We start from the raw sequence: 17,951 nt of genomic DNA, 5'->3' as shown, positions 1-17,951 counted from the left end.
CCGTCATGAAGCGTGAGATATATCGGACAAATCCGATAATGTATGGAGGAGTTATGGGGACTTCCTGTTTCACCAATAGGTGGCGCTATACGTATGACGCAATACTGACACATAGATGTGTTCAGGACAGAACCGTCATGAAGCGTGAGCTATATCGGACAAATTGGATAATGTATGGAGGAGTTATGAGGACTTCCTGTTTCACCAATAGGTGGCGCTATAAGTATGACGCAATACTGACACATAGATGTGTTCAGGACAGAACCGTCATGAAGCGTGAGATATATCGGACAAATCGGATAATGTATGGAGAAGTTATGAGGACATCGTGTTTTATGGCGAAATGTCAAACTTTGGCGGGGCGCCACGGCAAGGGTGTTTGGTGAAAACTCAATTTTCTTGATAACTTTTGATCACAAAGGGCTTAAGATGAAGCTGACCGAGTATGAAGTTGATCGGATGAAATCTGTAGGAGGAGTTCGTTGAAATACGAGGCATGGAAATGGTCAAAACAAGGACAAAATGGCACATTAAAAGCAAAATGGCGGCCTTCCTGTTGCATGTTGGGTACAGCTCTAAGAGACATTTTAGTGTGGCTCGATGAAATACATATGCCCTCCGAATTTCGTTCGCCTACATCAAACTGAAAGGTGGGGCTCGCCATTTGAAACTTTCCAGGGGGCGCTCTTGAGCCGTTTTGCCACGCCCATTTCCGTCACCCATGAATTATCAAATTTTTCACCGGGACTGACGTATCTGCAAAGTTTCATCCGTTTTCATCGATGTTTAGGCCGCCAAAAAGGCATTTGTTTTGGAAGAAGAAGGAGAAGGAGAAGGAGAATAATCCTTCGAAATACAATAGGGCCTCGCACCGCCAGTGTGCTCGGGCCCTAATAATAATAAAAGCCTATATATTAATCAGAAACTGTAGCATAATTCTTAAGATGGTTTTGCTGACTACACCGTCCAGATTTTATGTCACCTTGGTATACTGTAATACCAGAAAACTGCCCAACCCTACGTTGCAGTAGTAATCTGTAGTACCGGGTTAGAATCTGACCGATTTTTAAATTTATTTTTAAAGAACGTTGGCTTTTTGTTACAATGAGGAGTCAAATCAACTTTAAATCGATAGATATCAACTTTATTTATTTGCTGTTTAAGCAAACAATATTATCTTACCTTTTATATGCATGTGAAACAAAATATCAAAATCTGATTCTCATTCACTATTAGGAAATTTCACTATTTTCTGGATCCTGTGGTAAGCTATTACATATAAATTGTACTACTGAGTTACACCAACAAAATTAATTCATGCACGGAGGCCTGTGCTCTCTAGGCACCCTTTCTAGTTTTCTATAGAAAATTAGCTACCTTTCAACAGTTTTGTAAGTGACTCAGTTGTCTAGTTAAGCAATAAACCACGAGAGGCTGTGTGTTATAGTGATTTTATAACAGCTAGGGGGCGTTGTTAGGCACGACGCGAAGCGGAGTGCCTAACAACGCCCCCTAGCTGTTATAAAACCACTATAACACACGGCCTCGAGTGGTTTATTGCATTTATACAACGGTTACTACAGCTATTAGTGTAAAATAAACACCCAGCAATATAAAATATTAACATTTATTCAAAACGAAGCATCATTCCCACAATTCCTCCGAGCAAAATAGTTCCTCTAACAAAACGGTTGTTACGGAAACAGATGCATTGGATGGAATGTTCAGCTGTTTTGAAAAAACACAATGATAGGCCTACAATGCATTGAATCAAATGGGAGGTGCATTAATACTGAAAATGGAATAATATGCGGTCCCAGGTGTGTTACAAAGTATTTTAACACGGCTTCCAGCCAGTCAGAATCAAGAACCAGAACTAACCATTGTATAAATGTTTATAAACTTTGAGAGACACCTTATTCCAGTCCATAAATATTTAGAAGGCTTTTAAATAGCCTGCCTTACCAGGCTAGTTTATATACATTCTATCATAAACGCCAGCTCCAGCTTGGACTGTGTTTACCCTTTTCACCCAGTACTTGTTTTATGAATGCCTAATTGTAAATTCTACTTTGTGACTAATTTTGTCCCTATGACACAGCTCTAGATCGAAGGCTTCCTGAAATGTGCTAATGAATTTGCTGAGAACAACATTATTTAAGCCTTCTATTGAGATACAGAGACCTCAGAGAGTCCATAGCAACGCTAATGTTAACAGAATGATCAGAGTCATTGGTCCAGGTCGTCCCGACGACGAGTTGAAGAACTTGATCCGTCCCTCCACTGACGGGTGCACCTTCTTTCTTTCTGAGATGTAGTTGGCCACCACAGCAATGTCCAGGTCACCTAATGAAGAGATAGACACTGTCTTGGTCCCAACACTTTGTTTCATATGTACTACAGTGTGCACTGTAACAGCATTAAGGAAAATACTCATCAGTGAGATGCAGATCAATGGATCAATGGTTATTATCTACGGGCAATATACAGATGAGTGACAAATTAAAGGACAAACCAACACTAAGTGTCTTAGGTGTTGGGCCACCATGAGCCACCAGAACAGATTCAATACGCCATTGCATACATTTTACAAGTCTCTGGAACTCTAGTACTGAAGGGATGGCACACCATTCTTTCAAAAGATATTTACTCATTTGGTGTTTTGATGGTGGTGGAGAGAGCTGTCTAACAACATCAGTCCAAAGTCTCCCGTGTTCTACTGGGTTAAGATCTGGTGACTATGAAGGCCATACCAAACCATGGATGGTTTGGATGGGTCATTGGCATCTTGGAAGATACCACTCCCTGGATAGATGTGATCGATCAGAATAACTTTGTATTGATTTGCAGTGAACCTTCCATCTAAGGGGACAAGTGGACCCAAAGCATGCCAGAAAAATGCCCCCCCCCCCCCCCCCCCCCCTCACTGTAGTGGTCAAACATTCAAACCTGTACCGTTCTCTTGGTGTAAGCCACACATGTATTCGCCCACTTGTCGAGAATATGGTGAAGGATGACACACTTTTTCCATATCTCTGCCTGTGCCTGTGGTTTCCCACCACTGAACTCTCAAATGTGCTTTCTTCTTTTCAATGAGGGATTTATGCACTGCAAACTCTACCATAATATTCCTCTCTCTGCAGTTCTTGAGAGACTGTTCTTGCTGGCACTGTCTGATCATGTCCTGCATTGACATTCTCAGTCACCTGAGGAAGAGTTGCTCTAAGGTTTATCCTTGCATACTGTATTGCACTAATACACAAGCATTACTGTGCTCCAATGTTCGACCAGAATTTCTTATTTACTGATGTCTTTCCCATCCAGTCACTGTTCCTATTGAAACAGCAGAAAAGAGCAGTCTTTGTGACTGAAGCTCATGCCATCCATGCTCCAATAATGAACCTTTTTCAAAGTCTTAGATATTTTCCTCTTGTCATTTTTTTAAACAAATTTATGTGATTTTATCCCATTTTCAACCAATTTGGTAGCCAATCACATCCGACCCTTTGTCCAATCGTCACTGCTGTGGAGGGTCCATCACACAACCCTGCGGTCAGTGATCCAGAAGAGAGAGCCAGCTACCTGAGACTATCAAACCTGTAACCGTGACTCCAACACCAGCGCCAAAATTAAACTAACCATCATCAGGAGTGGTGGCCCAATATGCCACTCTCCTGTGGGATATGGCCATATTCGGATCTGGTGACCGCTACATCACCGCAGACCCCCTCCTCTTGCTTGATCCAAAATCAAGGTCAACTGGGCCTGCTCAGTATTTTTATACATGCCACCGTGCATGATAGGATGTTCATTGCTTAATTGTATGATACAGTACACCAATAGAATATGGAAGCATCTGCATTCGTTAAGTTTCTCCACTCATTTATTCAAGTTTTTCCTTAAATTTGTCACTCATCGTTATCTCAATGTTATGTGTCTGTCATCGCTTCTCTTCCTGGTAACAGGATACCACTGTTACAGGTGAAGTTTCAAATCATTCAGAGAGAAGCTCACCACTGTCATGTTTAAACTTCTCTGTCTTGATCATGGAGAAGCCGTCCCCTCCCTCAACCATGTAGGAAGGCAGCACCACCTTGTACATACTGTCTGGGTCCAGAGGCTGGTAGCTGGGAACCCGACAGTCAGTGCAGAGGATACTGATGCTCCTCACACGTTCACCCGGAGCCTTCGATATATCAAATTCCACATGGAAGCCTTTTGAAAACATATTTGTTTCTTTATACAACAGGTAGTTCGGACCACGCATTCTGATCGATTAAGAGGGTTGTATCGCAATCCAAATATTTTATATGTTTGGCATGCCTTGAACATAAGCATTCCCCTGGTGCTTGTTTTTACTGCTCCCACGGAACACTATGTGCAAGTAGTGCCAAACACCTAAAAATATTCGGATTGCGATACATTTCACAGGAGAGCATACTGAGACCGGTAAGATTACACCTTGTGCTTCCCGTTTCAGAAAAGCACATTCATCATAGTTTTCCAAAGCATTTACGGGTGCCCCATTGACTTCCATTGTAGCCCACTGAGAGCCTGCAGAAAAACTGCAGTTAGCTCAATACTGAAATGATGAGTGAAATTATGGTCTCTGTTTCAGGTTCATGGTAGGACCACTAATAGGGCTAAATGTCCAAAATAGCACATCACTCCTTTAACTAGAGCAGTCGAGAGTTGTGGTATATCTGCAATATAGCCTACCATGGCTTGTGCTGGTCGACAATATACTGTCTCACACGCTCTCATGAGTTATTGCCTCAGAATCTAAACATTTCAGTTCCACCTAAACCATTTCTTCCCTTTCTTAAGTTGTGTAAACCAGGGGAAGAAGAGGATAAAACAAAGGAAATCCAGCTTTTTTGGTGTGTGTAAATAACCTTTTCATTTGTATGTATAAAAACATGGAAGAGCTGGTTTGTAAGCTATTTGAATGACATTAAGAAATATTGTCCATCTCTTAGTGTGGGGTATTTGTCTGACCTAACCTGCCTGTTGATGTGATAAATTGAGCCTCTGCATTAACTAATAATTCAATAAAGTGATGCAGTAGGCCTAATTGTAATATACTACAATAAATGTGAGTATACCCATAGATTTAAAAAGTGAATGCAGATGAACCAACCGTTCCTTTAACTGAGGGATGGGAACCACGTGGCTCTACCTGACACTTGCAGGAATTCCCCAGTGCTGCTTCCATATCTCCTGACCGAGTGCTCAAAGGTCTTCTTCAGCGTGGATCCCTTCACCTGCACCATGTCAATGGTGCCTCCAAAGGGCATGACAGCAATGAGGTCCTCCATTGTAATGGAACCTGAAAAAACATATTTTAGTTTGTTTACCACTGTCACAGCGGTCACAGCATCACTCGTCTATCGCTTCCGCCCACACTTGCCCACGCTGGGTCCAAACTTGGGTCCTCTGGCTTACAAACACACTTGATCACCTCTCATAAACACCGCTTTAGCCAGCTATGCCACCGAAAAGCTAGCAATGCATGGTATTTATACTGAGGAGTGAGTTTAACTACTGTAATTCAACTCGGTTACACAAACACACACACACCATTTTGACTGCGCTCATCAATGGATGACCTGATGGCTCCTCCATTGAGGATGCAGGAGCTGACATGGTTCCATTGTAGCTCATCTGCATATTTGATGTTGTTGTTTACCTGCAGTGGAAAATGATAGACGGCTTCATATAAGTGTATAGAGGGACTCAAAAATTTTTAGTCATATTTATTGGCAGAATACGTACCATAGCATCACAGATCAGATTCCCCATGTTGCACTCACGGAATCTACACTCTTCAAAACTGCCATTGAGGTAGACCAGGGTCTTGCCCACATACTGGGAGGAGTAGTTAGACAGGTTCTTTTTCCATGTCTCCACTTCAGCCAGAATACTGGGATCTGATGGGGACATTGTTCTGAGAGAGATTAATACAGATACAAGGGCAGATAGGCTATTACAGCTCAATATGATCATAATAAAAAAATATGTAAAATAATACATTGTATTGATAAAGCAATTTACCACCCCTGCCTGGTTAATACTAACCCTCTGGTACTGTGCTGTCCAGCAGGATGGGGTTGCCTGTGGACTTGAGCACATTGCCATTGTCATCAAAAGTCACCTTGAGGTAACCCAGATATTTCCCAAAGGCATAGGCCTGCACAACAGGAACTTCTCTGCCATCCTCTGTCTTCACCATTAAAGGGTAGGGGCCAGCCGGGACCTCGGAGGAAGGCGGCGGTCCTATCAAAACAAACTGGGTGTAATTATTAACAATGGAGTTTAACAAATCTCTTTGATCACTTATTGTAACCACCCGTCAAATCATCCCGACAATTAATACAGTACCTACAGTACTACAAACAGCATTTGGTAATGTTGCTTCCCATCTACATGAGTAATATGTTTTTGTGTGCATGTTCTGGGTAAGACTTTCCATTCCAAGCAACCGGATCATCTTGGAACGTCATTGGACTATAAGGATTAGCATTGTAATGGTATAATGCAATAGCAGAGCGCTGTATTATAAGAGACATTGTTGCTCTAACCCTAACCCCTTTGGAAATTGGTCATCAGGTAAATGGACTGCACTTATATAGCGCTTTTCCACCTTAGCGGCACTCAAAGCGCTTTACAATGGCTTCTCATTCACCCATTCACACGGCGGTAGCTGCCATGCAAGGTGCTAACCTGCTCATTGGGAGCAATTTGGGGTTAGGTGTGTTGCTCAAGGACACTTCGACATGTGGACAATCGGAGTTGGGATTCGAACCACTGACCCTTCGATCATTGAACGACCCGCTCTACCAACTGAGCTACAGCCGCCCCTCAAACATCAGGTCATGTTTTCTGTGAATTTCCATGGCAATGAGGCCATATCAACATAAACATTTCGATGGCCCAAGGTCCTTTCTAAAGGCTGTCATTAGTAGGAATGTAGATAAATAATCGTTTGATTAGGAGTTTACCACAGGAATTCGTTCATGTGTCCTGAAGAGAAAGTTCATGCATGGTGGATGAGACCTACCCGTATACAGAAAGGTATTGGTGTGTCCCCCGATGACCACATCCACACCCCTCACCCTTCTGGCGATCTCTTGGTCCACAGCGAAGCCAGAGTGGCCCAGGGCGATGATCTTGTTGACACCCAGAGAGAGCAGCAGGTCCACCTGAGGCTGCAAGGCACTAATCTCATCCTCAAACAATAAATGTGGGCCTGTAGAAAATTAAGAGGCAAAAATACATTTAAACATGACCACAATCCCAAAATAATCACTTAAACAAACTGGGAACTGAGGAAAAGCAACCAAGAGAATTAATATCATACCTGGCAAGGACAGAGCAGGTGTTTCCTTTGATGTATAGCCCACCACGCCAACTTTTTCAGAGTTTACTTTAAATATCATATATGGGTGATATAAATGACTTATTTGTGGGGCTAGTTTGTTATCTGCCTTGATATTTGCACTGAGAACTTTGCATTGCACCTGCTGTAAGAAAGGCTTGATAAGTCCTTCCACTCCATTGTCAAACTCATGGTTCCCAAGAGCCTATAACACCAAAACAAAGGCAAGAATCACCCTCCATTCTCCACTACTAATGAAGTGTACCATATCCCTTTAGATGTACACATGATCTTGGAGTATACTTCCTGCCCACATTAATGAAACCAGACCTGGTCAGCATCACACAGGGAATTAAAGACCTTTGTTTGGACTAGTCTGTCTGCACTACCTAATTATCACCCTGCTTGCCACATGTCCCTTGTACGTCAGAGATATACTATTTGGAATGCTCTTTCCCTATATGTGCCTGGAAAATACTGAAGAAAACACACAGGCCTTATAATATTCAAGAGTCACAATGGCACAAAATAGCAGAAAGGGATCAATCCCTCCTATAAGGCCTGTGTTGAGAGACCACATTCAGTCATTTCGCTCTGAGGTAATTTAATTAAACTAATTGATATAATCAACAGAGGCCACAATTTCTCTGGCCAATAAATTATAAAGAGCAATGACATAATGGTTATAATATAGGCTAGAATTTATTTTTTTGTGGTTTTGCTCCAAAGTAGGCTAACGCTTTATAATAGTGTATTGCATGGAAATGATAGATCATATTCTTGTTTCTACTTTGTTAAATCTTCTGAAAACAAAAGACAATTCTCTTATTTTTTTAACTACTGTAATCCCTACCTAAATCATATCTATTGCCTACACAGAAATCAGTGCTACATATTCAACTGACTTGAATACTGTATTAGACTACCTAAACTGCTTACCATTGCATCGTACCCGAGTTTATTCATGAAATATGCAGCCTCCTCGCCCTTGTAGAAATTAAACCATACGGTTCCCTGAAACTGGTCGCCAGCATCCAGAAGTAGTACATTCTGCTCTCGGTTCCGGATCTCCTTTATTTTCGTATATCTTCTCGCCACACCAGCGAAACATGACGCTTTGCATTTGCTCGAGTATTTGCTCGTCTCTTCCACTCTTGCATGCACATCGTTGGTGTGAAGCAGAGTCAGGTCCCAAGCTGCCACCGAAGTATAAATGCAAAAGTAGACTGAGATCAACGGTGGAAGTTCTTTCATCTCCTTGTTTGGACAGATCACTGTAAGTAACCGGGGATTCTCCACTTAATTGTAAAACAAGGCGTGGACACAAGCTTAGTTGTTGCGCATAGGCTATTTCACATTGCACAGTGCAACCTCTCTATAAATAGTTTATACCACTTCATATAACCAACATCCTGTTTAGTTCAAGTCTCTCAATACACGCTGTTCTCCCACCCCAAACATACACCCACCGCACACGCCATCCCACGGCTAATGTGAAAGAATAGAAATAAACGGAGAATGAAAATGCATTGTCAAATTTGCTGCAAAGAATTGTGGGTTATTCTGGCTCTGAAGATTCAATCCACATACACTTGCCCAAATACAGTTAATCACACTCACACACATCGTTCTTAAATTAAAAAGCTTAGAAACAAAGAAAGAATGAATAATGAATACACCCATACACAAGTAATCATTTTGGGTAAGGCTTCAGACCACAAATATTATGCATATAGGGTAGAAGATAGGGGTTTGCCTTTCCTAAACATAAAATATATGAAAGGACTGGCTTTGAAATGTCTTGCGGGGAGAAAAAGAGACTATAGACTGTCTGTGTCCCAAATTCAGACATTCGACACCAGAAAGGGAGTAGGCCTAAGCTATAATCACACCACATAGGCTATAGTTATTTTTTAACTCATAATAGAAGCTCCCCCTCCATGTGATGGCGTTCAGAACTTCCTGTAAGAGTTAGTTTATTCACAACAGGTTGTCTACATTGTATGACAGTGACAGAGTGAGCTGTCCTGAGGATGGGGCAGCAGATTGCTCTGTCGGTGAGACAAGGAAGAGTAGGGCTATCAGTGTGTTTGTTTCCACCTTCACATTGAAGCTCTTTGTAGGTTCATGTCGTGTCACTTTTGTTAAAGGCAATGCGCTTGAAATTAAAAACCTTTTTTTCGAGGGTTGCCTGGCTAGACAGTGAGCAGGACCATGCCACTCTAGCACTGGCTGTGGTGGGTGTTGCCCTGCTTAATGGCACCACAATGAATTTGCTCTTCACTGTTTCTACAAGACATTAGAATTTTGACTGTGCAAGTCGTTGGTTCTTGACTTTGTACATTATGTTTGTGTCAGTACTGGTCCTTATATTTGTCAGTACTAGTTCATTTAATGCTCAGAATGCTCAGATTTAATGTGAGTCGAAAACAAACCGCGCATATCACTGTTTGCATACTCAGTGTCCAATTTGGTCTCATCCATTGGAGTCCATCATGTCGAACAAAATGAGAAATTTCGACCACAAGATGGCAGTAGAGGGTAAGGAGTGAAGATAATGTGGAGGCTCACTGCATGAGGAGGTAACTGTTGGATCTCCTAAACTACAAAACATGTAGACAAAAATGTATTAAAATGAAAACATTCTGACACATCCATTCTCACCCCCTCATCCTTCCCTGTCAAAAATTCGGAATAGCTAAACACATTGCAAACGTGCCAAGTTGACCAACTGTTACGGGTGAGGAGGATGATCATGATGATGCAGCTGGTCAGCAGCAAGGCCAGAAATACAGGAGCTCTGTACCCACTAACGATCAGGGATTATTAAACCCTAGAAGATGCCCCCTCAACACCATGCCTTCAGCCACAGAAGAATCCTCTGTAGTGGACGGGGAGGACATGAGGTTCAGAGATGGGTGACATCTATCTGTGTGGAGGGGACCCTTAGCTGAGAGGGAGCAGGATGAAGGCGGACTGATGGGACCAGAGGATGAGGAGGGCCACACCTTGAGAGGAATCGAAATGAGAGTGACAAAATGAATTTACAACGGGGTTTCTTACCCTCCATGGCAGACCTGGTTGGACAGAAAGGCAGTTATGTTTAAAAGAGGGCTCTTAAAAGTGAGGAGAAGGAAAGATAGGCTACAGTTACGAGGCTTTATGGTTACCAGAGATGATAGCCAGAGGGGCCATACATGTGAGATTGAAACAGGGGTTGTGAGAAAGTAATCTTGAAAGGGGCATCCAGTGTCTTCTTTTGGGAATATGCTCTGAGGAGCACACTATAAATTTAAATTCCGAAACCATTTGTTTTGCATTTCAGTAATTTGCTCTATAAATGCACCTGAGCATTTATTTTGTGCAGTCTCTGCACAATAGGTTGTCCCAATGATTATATCAATTAAGTCTAAAATGCCAGATGGTGACTTTCTCTGAGAGACGTACTGTATTCTCATTTTGTGGTAGAGGATGAATGTTATTGACAGAATTAAACATCCTTTTGTCCAATATATCCCCCAGAATGCCAGATGACTCAGTGATACTTAAACAATGACCTTCTGTCTGACTAAAGTTAATTCTTTATGATCTATGAAGTGAGTGCTAACAATCTACAATAAAAAATAAAACACTTTCTAGGGTGATATTCAGAAATGGATGACAGTGGCCTCATTTGAATTGGTCTCAAAAACATGAACAACTTTCTGTGTAATGAGCAGCAGATTACAGTTATACGCTTTGTGTTACAGGTCCCAGGTCAGGGGGGGGGCTGTAACATGTAAGCCTATGTGGTCTGTTTTATATAGAAGCAAGAATAAAACGGGAGACTTTAGATATTCGTTTTCACAGGCTGTCAGTCGTCTTTAATAAATAAAACTGGAAATTAATCCTTTCTGTATTCATCGTTCCTTTCATTTGTTCTTTCTCTTTTATGACAACAATTATCTTTCACAGATACATAAGTTACAACATACATTCCACTTGCACTAACAATTGACTCAATAGACAAATTAATAGCTACAGTAAAGTTATCCTGGTAGCACTAAATGCTACTGTAGGCTACTGTCTTATAGGTCTACAGTTCACACTAGTCTTTAATACTAGTAATTAAAAGTCTCATTACTGCTTTATAGTTAAATGCAATCTATATTATATATGTATATTCAGCATAAACCAGCCTATGAACCAGCCAAAGAACCAAACTTATACTAAACAGTTAACACAAGCAAAACCTGACACATGTAACTGGGTAGACTAGAAGCCACCATAACTAACTGGCTATGTGTTACAATGGTGACGTCGGCTACACTCCTCAATCGTAGCTCAACTCAGAAACGTTCAATCAAACCGTGTCTAACTTTAACCTTATACACATTCATACCTTTTTACTGGAGCCAGAAAATAAACCCAATGAGTCCAGGAGCCAAAATGAAACAAAATAAATACTTAATAATGGTGTGAGTAACCATTTCCCCCTCAACTAGGATACAGAACAATGGCCAGTAGCTGCCTTTACGTGAGGGAAGCCAGCTAGGCTATCTGGCTAGTTAGCTACGAAGCTAAAGAAGCTAGCGATCTTTTCCGTTTAACAAACTAATGATTATGCTGGACTTAATGACCCAGAACTCTGTAGTTCACAAGCTAAATACATACATTCATGGTTCCTACTTAGTTCTAACATGCTTGGTGACTTTAAATACCTGTTTTATATAGAAGCAAGAATAAGACAGGAGACATTAGATATTCGTTTTCACAGGCTGTCAGTCGTATTAATAGAACCTCACTATTCCTATACCTCGCGCCTCACTCTAATAGGGAACCATAGCGCTCTCTGGTGGCGCAGGGTACAAACTACAGCATTCATTAGAAACAACCCCAAATAAATATGGCTCTTCAAGAACAACTAATCAAACACATTAAACCCTAAATTGTGACCACACAATTGTGAGTGTCACATTTGCAAAGACCTTACTTTTTATTATTTTTTTTATAACTCTGGCAGTCCGTTTGAATAACTGATGGCCCAGTAAAAGATGACAACATGGAGGGTTATAGTATTTAACTAAATGTGGAAAAAGTGAGCAGTCTTTTGGGCATGATGCCACAGAACAGGATGTTTGAGTGCGAGCCTGGCCTCTTTGCATGCTCTGTGCATCTGCCAAGTTTGATGCCACAGGCATTGTGGGTAATTTCTGCGTGCAGATGTTAAAGATATTTAATGATATTCTGATTTGTTTATTAGCAAATAAGTGAGAAATAATTCGATGAAAAAAATCAAACATCTTCAGATCTCTCACTGGGCATACAAAACTGAATTGGTATATTTTTAATGAGCCAAATCACACAAGTGAATATGATGTCCAGGATATAATTTAATTTCATGTTGACTGAAATGTCATGTTATGCTGTAGCCTTACCTCATTTCCCGAAAGAGAAGAAAAATGGATTTTCTCTCCAGGTCTATGCATTTCATTATTGGAGTCAGGGGTTCACTATTACCTGCCTGAATCTCTCATTCCAGGCAGTGATGGTGTCTACCTCTGGCGTTACTGTCCCTGATCAGAAAAGAGATGAAGTGGATTGAATCTTCTTAGTGCCACTGAGGTCTCATCTCTACTTTAATTCAGTATTGCAGGGGCTATGGTTTGCATTTTAAAGGTAAGATGGGGAAAGATGCATTCTTTTGGCAGGGAGACTGTGTGCCAATTCTCTCTAATATTCGTAGAATATTAGAATAATGTATTGTCCCTACCCCAATGAAATCGAGGGGGCAATATTAATTTGACCCCATACTTTAGTGTGCGTGTGCATTCATTCATGCATCTGTACATGTACCAGAGCCCACCACCACATTTTCATGACAGATTTTTTCCCCTACATAAAGTTAAAATCGCTTGATGTTCTTTTTATATTAAACTATTTTAATCACTGACATTTTAATTCACTACTTACTTTTGAATAAATGCTCACATTTTAGACCAAACAACTACTCATGAGGACTCTTTCAGTTCGGTTACACTGGCTCTACATCAATCTAAACTAGAAAAGCCCACTCCACTTATACATTCAAAATAGACACAAGAAAATCAGATCCTATACCAGTACTCTTGGCACATTTCAACCCCGATGACATAAACTTGACCATGTCCTTTTCACCATCTATATTAATGATATTGTCTCTGCACTAACTGGCTGTCATGCTCATCTATATACTGATGATACAGTTGTCTATTCTATTGCAGTTACTGTGCAGGAAGCCATTGAGAACCTACAACTTTCTTTTAATGTGCTGCAAGAAGCTCTCACCAATCTGAAACTAGTCTTTAATCCTAGCAAATCTAAGTTTATGTTGTTTTCTAGAGCCAGGATTACTGATTATGACAGGCTCCATTTATTAACGGCTAATGTCTCGCGTATTGAGAGTCACTGAGTACAAATATCTTGGCTTGTGGCTGGATGATAAACTCTCTTTCAAGTTTCATGTTGTCAATCCTCAAAGTGACTACTGGCCAGATGCCATGAAACCAGGCCAGGTCCAACCTGGCTTATGTGCGTGGCTGGCTTGTTTCTGTTCCGGACTGGTAGGATGGAAGCTAGTCATGCCACTGAAATAGCTGTGAATTGAAATGACATGAAATAATGTCTGATAAATGAAGATAGGTCTTGTCGCCTGGACACATCAGTTTCAGTGCTTCGAATGCTAATCCAGCACAATAAGAGTGGGATAGCCAGTTAGCTCATGAGCTCACAACAACTAGCAGCAGCTTCCATAACATTAATCGTAGCGGTCAGTGGCTAAAGCAGTTACACTGATGATTCCTGTAACTTTAGCTATTTTACTGCAATTGGTTCAACTTCTGTTTCTGGACAAAGGTAAGAGATAAACCCAGATAACACAAGGCTAGCGGACCTACAGCTGGTCCCCGATGGATGAGTTGGCGGACCTCCAGCGGAATATATAACACAAGGCTAGTGGACCTACAGCGGGTCCCCGATGGACGAGCTGGCGGACCTCCGGCCGAATCCGCTGGCAGGTTCCTGGCCATTTGCACATCGAATGGCAAGCGGACCTTTGGCGGATTATTAGCGTCAGGGACAGCGATCCACTAGTAATCCGAAATGCTCCCGCTATTGCTCCACCACCATTCCACCAGTAGTTTATTGTCTATATCCTAGGCCCATTGGCCCTAGACTTATGGATTTCTATTGCTAAATTAACTTACTCTGAACATTTTTGGGGTAACCCTTCCTTTCATAGTCCCCCAATTACTAAACATTTACCTGGTAAATACATGCAAAGTATAGCCTAATATATATTAGGTAATTACTGAGACACCTATACTGTGGGTATTATTTCAAAACAAGAGTATTTCAAATGTTCAATTACTGCACATCAATTCAATAACTGACATAGCATCACCAGGTAACCACATTTTTACATAACTTCTAGAACATCCAGTGACCAAAAAAATCCCCACCGGGGCTTGAACCCCCGATCTTCCGCATGGGAGTCAGATACTTTATCCACTATACTGAAGACTCAAAGTTAGATGAACTCAGTTTGAGTATTATTATCAGAGAAATATATTTGGTTTCCCCCCAATTTTGGTTTAGTTTGTTATTTTCATGTTTGACTAATTGTTGTTGTTATTTGAATAGTTCTATACGGATTATTACTGTATTGTGTTGTATTCCAACGCTGTAGTTAGCAATTGTCAGCACTGCATAGTTAGGCTACAAATATACTGCTCTGTTTGCATTTTGGTCCGCGCGCCTGAGTTACCATAGCTACCGAAAAGTCACGCAGAAGAAAAAAATGTCCTTGGTGAGGAACTGTGTTTGCTAGTTGCAACAAGTTAGTACAACTGGAGCTGTGTTATAGTGTTAATATATAGTAGAAGTATGGTTATTTGAACGTTGGTCCTTTACAGAGAAGAGGACGAAGAATATTGAGACTGTTTGCTGCCTAGTGTGTCACCACCAGCTAAGAGATGCTAGCTAGCTGCTGCCAGTAGCCTACTGGAGTAGCTAGAATTAGTTTCACCACGTTCTACGGACACGGAGACACCCGTCGCTAGGGACAGTGTGGGGTAGGCAACTGACGCCTACTGCCCATCTTCCTGGTGCTCTCCGTCAGCCGCAAACGAGGGCCTACATCTCCTCAGCTGCCCCGGTGCCCCCTCGTTTCCTACGAACAGTCTGCCTCCTTCACCCTCCAGCTTCGTCTACTCAGCTCAACCTGCGGACTCCCTTCTTTCCTTCGGACATTCGCCCGCCCGACATCTGCTATTAGGAGCTCCACCCCTGGCATCTGGTACCATTTGCATAGGATTAGCTTAGGGATGTAGTATAGTTAACATAGCATAGAATTTAGTATAGGGCTTAGTTAGATATTGTATGAGTGTGTGTGTGATTATATTTGAGGAGTGTTAATTAAATATTGTCTTTATTATTCTGTTACCCCCTGTATCTCTCCCCAGTTATTTAGTGAGTATCCACAGTTCCTTTATGTCCATAGTAGGACGCCAGTGGTAGTGGTCGGTGGCCTAAAGTTAAGTTAGTAGAATTTAAAGTAGTTTGAGGTATTTTTTAGAATGCTTTGTCATACAGTCCAGATAGGTTTGTAGCCCTCCGCTACACACTACACTACCGAGGAACTTGATCTTGTGCGATGTCATAGTGTATTTATTTTGGTGTTCTGGGACCACTGCCTCTTGTGGTGGCAACATAGAAATACAGGTCAACAACGCGATGGAGGGAAGGAGGGAGGGAAGGAGGGAGGGAGTGACAACTCGACAAATGCTATCTATGGTGCACTGGCTTACAGCCATGCAAAAAAAACAACTATAGGTTAATTACATAACCCCGGTTCTCTGATAACATGAGTGAGGTGTCTCACCTATGGGATATTGTCTCAGCCATGATATACAGTACCTGGGAAGTCTTATGAAAAACGTCTGGTGTAGCCAGACCGGTCACGTGTGGTTGGGACCCCCTCCCCCCTATAAAACCACCTGTGACACGTTGGCTAAATCTCTTGCCCCATGAATGCAAGCAGGGCAACGTGGTGAGACACCTCACTCATGTTATCAGAGAACCGGGGTTACATAAGTAACCTATAGTTCTCTTTGAAACATTCCTTTCGGTGTCTCATCTATGGGATAGATATAGACTACTCCCAGATTGCAGAATAACCGTAGAAGTCATTCCGTTGAGGCCAAAGCTCAGCTCGTTCTCAAGAGGACCCTACCCCAAGGACAGTATGTGACAAAGATGGCGCAGTCATCTCCAATCGGTAGAACTTGATAAATGTGTGTGACATAGACCAGCTTGCCGCAGCACAAATATTGATCACAGAAGAACCCCTGAACAGTGCCCAGGAGGTAGCCACGCCCCTAGTAGAATGAGCCCTCAGACTCCCTGGGCGATGCAAACCTCTGCATTCCTAAGCCATCGAAAAGGCGTCCACTATCCAGTGGGACAAACGCTGGCTAGAAATGGGATTTCCCTTGTAGGGAAGCCCAAGAAATAAAGAGCTGGTTGCTCTTTCTCAGCGTCTTGGTCCTATCCAGATAAATGTGTAACGCACGCAAAGGCGTAGGTTTGGTTTCAACATTGGTAGGGACCATGTAACAGTGTAGCCTGCATACACAATTTTTTACTGGGGACGAGAGGTTAAACCTCTTAAATATGCATATATTTATGAAATTGAATAATACTAATACAATGTTATAATGGTATCACATCCTGCCTGCTGCTGCGTCCCTCCACTCTCTCTCGACTTTTGCTGCTGCGTCCCTCCACTCTCTTTCTCTCGGTTGCTGCTGCTGCGTCCCTCCTCTCTCTCTCTCTCTCTCTCTCTCGACTGCTGCTGTGTTTCATATAAAAATTATTTGATAAAAATTTTGATTTTCATTGGATTTTTAGAGTGACATTCAACTCATAAATTGATATATCTGTCCATTAGGGGAGTCACAAAATACCAGACATTTAGTAGGCAATACTAATTGAGAAATTCCACAATCCTGGATACCCAATTCGATACCATAGTTGGAAAAAATAAATCCCATGTACTTCAACATACACTACTTTATTTAAAACACCCTCCGGCCAATATAGTGAGAGGAAAATTATGAGATTCCAGTTAGCAAGTAAACGTTAGCTAATAACTGTAAGAAAACAGGCTACACAGGGACGGGCTTGTATAAAGAAAAACAGACCTGAGTCCTCATAAAAGTAACGTTAACGGCTCTCACGGGCTGGCTAACCTCTAGATAACGTTACCTTATGAGTATTCAGTTCCCCCTATAATTGTAACAAGAACCCCTGTCAGGCTAAAACAATGTATTTATTTTTAAATCAAAACTTACGACTTTAATATCACTGACGTTTTTTAGCATAAGTTAATGGGAATTTAATATGGCGAAAATTAGCATCACGTCTAGCAGACTGGGTTTGACAAAGCTATTCACCTTATTCACCTGGCAGCCATATTGGTCAGTCTGGGGTGCGGATGCGGAAGTGCCCGTTAACTTCAATGTTTAAAGTTCACTGTAAAAACACCACTTCAAGA

The 17,951-nt window shown here is 41.7% G+C and overlaps 1 protein-coding gene across 1 annotated transcript; it reads right to left on the bottom strand.

The window, feature by feature from the left end:
* Positions 1 to 1,558: 1,558 nt before the first annotated feature.
* On the bottom strand, positions 1,559 to 8,808 carry nt5e (5'-nucleotidase, ecto (CD73)). The gene is made up of 9 exons (XM_084440231.1): positions 8,318 to 8,808; positions 7,361 to 7,583; positions 7,061 to 7,249; positions 6,079 to 6,276; positions 5,776 to 5,930; positions 5,581 to 5,689; positions 5,180 to 5,329; positions 4,015 to 4,215; positions 1,559 to 2,346 (listed from the first exon to the last, which is right to left on the bottom strand). The coding sequence occupies exons 1-9, from the start codon at positions 8,630 to 8,632 to the stop codon at positions 2,186 to 2,188; spliced, it is 1,701 nt and encodes a 566-aa protein (XP_084296357.1). The 5' UTR covers positions 8,633 to 8,808; the 3' UTR covers positions 1,559 to 2,185.
* Between the last annotated feature and the right edge of the window lie 9,143 nt (positions 8,809 to 17,951).

The sequence above is a fragment of the Borostomias antarcticus genome (assembly GCF_949987555.1).
Source record: "Borostomias antarcticus genome assembly, chromosome: 6".
NCBI lineage: Eukaryota > Metazoa > Chordata > Actinopteri > Stomiiformes > Stomiidae > Borostomias > Borostomias antarcticus.
Note: the sequence above shows the minus strand (reverse complement) of the source record. Positions and strands in the feature narration are given on the sequence as shown.